The sequence below is a fragment of the Galeopterus variegatus genome, unplaced genomic scaffold (genome assembly GCF_000696425.1).
Source record: "Galeopterus variegatus unplaced genomic scaffold, G_variegatus-3.0.2 Scaffold2315, whole genome shotgun sequence".
Classification (NCBI taxonomy): Eukaryota; Metazoa; Chordata; class Mammalia; order Dermoptera; family Cynocephalidae; genus Galeopterus; species Galeopterus variegatus.
The window spans coordinates 108,985-113,157 of NW_007728426.1; the positions used below are offsets into that span (position 1 = coordinate 108,985).

General features: G+C 32.6%; 1 protein-coding gene across 2 annotated transcripts in view; it reads right to left on the reverse strand.

Moving 5' to 3' along the window:
* Positions 1 to 4,173, reverse strand: part of OXR1 (oxidation resistance 1) — a 225,093-nt gene that overhangs the window by 49,018 nt on the left and 171,902 nt on the right. For both annotated transcript variants that reach the window (XM_008581282.1, XM_008581283.1), the window contains exon 5: positions 1,332 to 1,484. In XM_008581282.1, the coding sequence (XP_008579504.1) occupies positions 1,332 to 1,484 (153 nt within the window). The remainder of the gene's footprint in view (positions 1 to 1,331; positions 1,485 to 4,173) is intronic.

A 4,173-nucleotide genomic window follows, 5' to 3' on the forward strand; every position in this document is an offset into this window, starting at 1 on the left:
TTTTTTTTTTTATTTTTTGTTACAGAACAACAAATATAAAAATAGCAAATTTCTCCTTGGAAAAATGCAAGTGGACTAACAACTTTAAAGTTATGAAAGAAAAAACCTTGTCAACCTAAAATTCTATGCCAAGTGAAAATACCTTTCAAAACTGAAAGAAATGCCAAAGATACCTGGATAGCACATAAGCATATGAAAAGATGCTTAACATCATAAGAGGGGTCTCCATAAAGTTCATGGAAAGATTTGTATTATCTTTTATTTCAATTTTTCCACGAACTTTTTGAAGTACCTTTGTATGTCATTAGGGAATTTCAAATTAGAACAATGAGATACTACTACAGACCTATTAGAATGGTTAAGTCAAGTTGGGTGATAGCGGTGTAACTATAAAGTGATTCTCATGTGTTCTCATGTGTGACTTCTAAAGTCCGTATCATGTGATAGCAAAACCTGGAGTTTATTTTCCACTCTTTGTTACTTTCCATTTTCCCTTTATAGACTATAAGATTTTTGCTTAGAAAAGCAGCAAGGTGTGGAAGATGAAACAGATCAAATTAGGTTTAAGATCTGTCTATTACAGAGAAATCTTGGACCTATTAATCTTTTCTAAATTTTGTTTCCTGTGAAGAATACAATCACCTACTTCATAGGATTAGTTTGAATTGATAAATTCAGACATCAAGTAGTTTCTGGCACATAGTAGATATTCAATAAATACTAGTTATCTTCCTATTTGTGTGTTACACAAAGTTTGCAAAAGTTAGCACTCCAAACAGTGCTCAGTAGTGATCTTTTTATATATGCTTCTTGAAATATTCTACCAACAGCAAATCAGTGATACCCACTGTAGTAAATTTATTTGGGGATACTTGAAAAAATTTGTGGAAAAACAGAATTAAAAGATAATAATCTTTCCATGAACTTTTTGAAGTACCCTCATATATCCATTGCCTTTAATAATTGCAACAGATCACTAGACTCTTTGTCATGAGCAAGGTCCATATTAACCCAAATTAATAGTATCACCAATAGCTTTTTAAAATATTTAAGCATTTGCTTATGTTGATGACTTAAAAATGTAAATGCCAAACTGTCACTTTTTTTTTCTTTTGTGATCGGTAAGGGGATCGCAACCCTTGGCTTGGTGTCGCCCGCACGGCACTCAGCCAGTGAGCGCACTGGCCATCCCTATATAGGATCTGAACCCGCAGCCGCGGCGCTCCCAGCGCCACACTCAGCCAAGTGAGCCACGGGGTCGGCCCCCAAACTGTCACATTTTAATAAAATAAAGCATGTTTAAAAGTTATCTCTAAAATGTCATTCATTACCTTGCCACTGGTAATATATTTGCAATTAATTTTAAGAAATTTCTCAGTAAATGCTTCTTCTTCCTCAGAAGTTGAAGATACAACTCGTGCAGGTCGAATACCAGTAAAAGTAGATGAGGTAATTGCTTCTTTTGGATGAACTACATCAGGATTCTTCAAAAAAAAGGGGGGGGGGCAGGGGGAGGAGAAGAAAAGGCACTTAAGAAAACTAAATAAAAATAAGCTCATTATTAAAGCCAAATGAATAATTTTCCCAATAACTATTGTTACTTCTCACCAATTTCTGGAAGTAAGTCCAAAGAATTCTTATGGAAAAATTATAGAAAAAAAATGACAGCTTAAACTTACATTTTCATTTATATACACATATACATATACGTATATATATCATCTGGAGAACACTGAAAACTACATCTCTTGTACCCTCATCCCACACATCACACACGCACTCACACACACATATATTCAGGTGCTCCTGAATTAAACCACTGATCCTAATAAGATCATATAATATAATATCTATCAGGTGTTGGGAGAACAGAAAAGGTGGAGAGCTTGACTATGGTACCTAAGTATACAGCAGAACCCATTCAGTGAAAAAGCCTTTTAAATCTTAAGCTACAAAAAGTTTATCAATACTATTCTACTAAATATTAGATCACAGCTTCTTAACTTTTTCAGTGCCATGAATCATTCTTGCCTATGACAAGAAGCTGATGGACCCCTTTCTCAGAATGTTTTTGAATGGTTAAAATAAGATATAGGATTATAAGGAAAAACAATGATATTGAAACACAATTATCAAGACATTAAAAAAAACAAATTGGAGATATAGTACTACATATATATACAGATACACATATATATATGCTTCTTTATTATTAATACATTAAATAACAAGACCTAGTAGTAACTCTGATAATTATAATTCTGAATATAATTGTTTAGTGGCCATAAACAACATTTTGTGACATCTGCAGCAACTTTAAAGTGATCTGCAAATATCTGAGTTCTATTGAGAACAGTCAAAGGTATGCCTAGTATTACTTTACTTTTTTTGCTGCTTATACTCTTAATTTTTAAAAAATGTTAAATTTCACTTAAAATTTTTTATATCCAAGTTCACAGACCCCTTCAATATGAGCCACAATTCCCCCACAAAATCCAATATTCTGTACATCATAGGAAGGCTAGACAGATACCTTTTAACCTTTGCTTTAAATATCTTCAGAAGCATTTCATACTTCATTAATAAATGCNATACCTTTTAACCTTTGCTTTAAATATCTTCAGAAGCATTTCATACTTCATTAATAAATGCACACTGCCTTATAGAACAGTTTTCATAGCAGCAAGGTTCTTCTGAGCTTTGAGCTAAAATCTTCCACTTTGTAACTTCTACCTAATAGTTCTAATTTGGCCTTTAGAGAAAATGAACTACACTGCCTCCTCTTTAATTTCATATACCCTGAGATATACAAAAAGAGCTATCAAATGTTAACATAACTTTTTCTACCCTAATAAATGGATCTAATTCCTTCAGCCCATATGAGGAAAGAATTTTCAGACCTCCTTTCATACATCCCTCCTAAAACATTGGGCTAAATCTGTAGCACTGATACAGATACTCAACAGGTATCTGTTGAAGGAAGGACAGACCAGTGCAGAATACTGCAAAAGAACTATATTTAATATATTACAATTCTATTCTTTAAAAAAACCTAAAACAGAATTAGATTTTAACAGTTACATGATACTGTCCAATCATTAATATGTATTAACAAAATTCTTCTCAATATTTTCATTTTATGAAGCATATTAATGATTTTACACTCACCTTGTTGGCTTTGGTAGTTACTATATCTAAGAGTTTTGTATTGTGTATAAATTCACTTACTACAAATAATTAAGCAATAATAATAATCTTAATGAATATTTAACAATACTTGTTAAATCTAAGTGTGTTATATGAACCATTTCATTCAATTTCCAAATCACTCATGAGGTATATACTATGACTTTAATTTTTTTAAATTTTTTATTATTAGCATATTCATTCTTACAAATTGTGATATTTCTTCATGCCCTTTACACAACCTATCACTTTCCCAACCCCCTCTTTTCCTCCCTCCCTCCCATCTCTAGTATCCTTTGGTTTGTTCTCTCTTTCTGAAAGTTCAACATATTGTTGTGGAATGACCTTAATTTTTAAGGAAACGTATGTTTAGCCAAGTTCAATAACTTGGCAAATCAGTAATATGAAGCTGAGATGCAAATCCATGTTGCCAACACATGAACTAGTGAGCTTAACTGCAATATTATACACCTTCCCTTTCAAATCTTTTACCAAACGACTGATAAATGTGCTAAGAAAAAAACAGCCAACACAGAGCCATCAGAAGGCCCCCTGTAAGTCGACAAAAAACTATCAACAAATTTTACTTATAACTAGTCAATCATCCACAGATCCAGTTAACAATATTATTACCTACTAGGTAACCACATTATTCACAAAAAAATATATCAAGGTACATTGCCAAATGCTTTCCTTAAATAAAAGTATACCTCGTTGAACAACATGATCTCTCTGAGGTTCCCTCAAAGTCACCTCGTTGAACAACATGATCTCTCTGCGGTTCCCTCAAAGTCTCAAATTCTACTACTGAGTATCTATAGCAATCCTGCTTTGTCAATGTAATCCTATTAAAAAGAATATCTCAAATTCTACTACTGAGTATCTATAGCAATCCTGCTTTGTCAATGTAATCCTATTAAAAATACATGAGATTAGCTTCGCAAATGCTCAAATTACAGCATAAAAGAGACAATTTCTTTCAAAAAA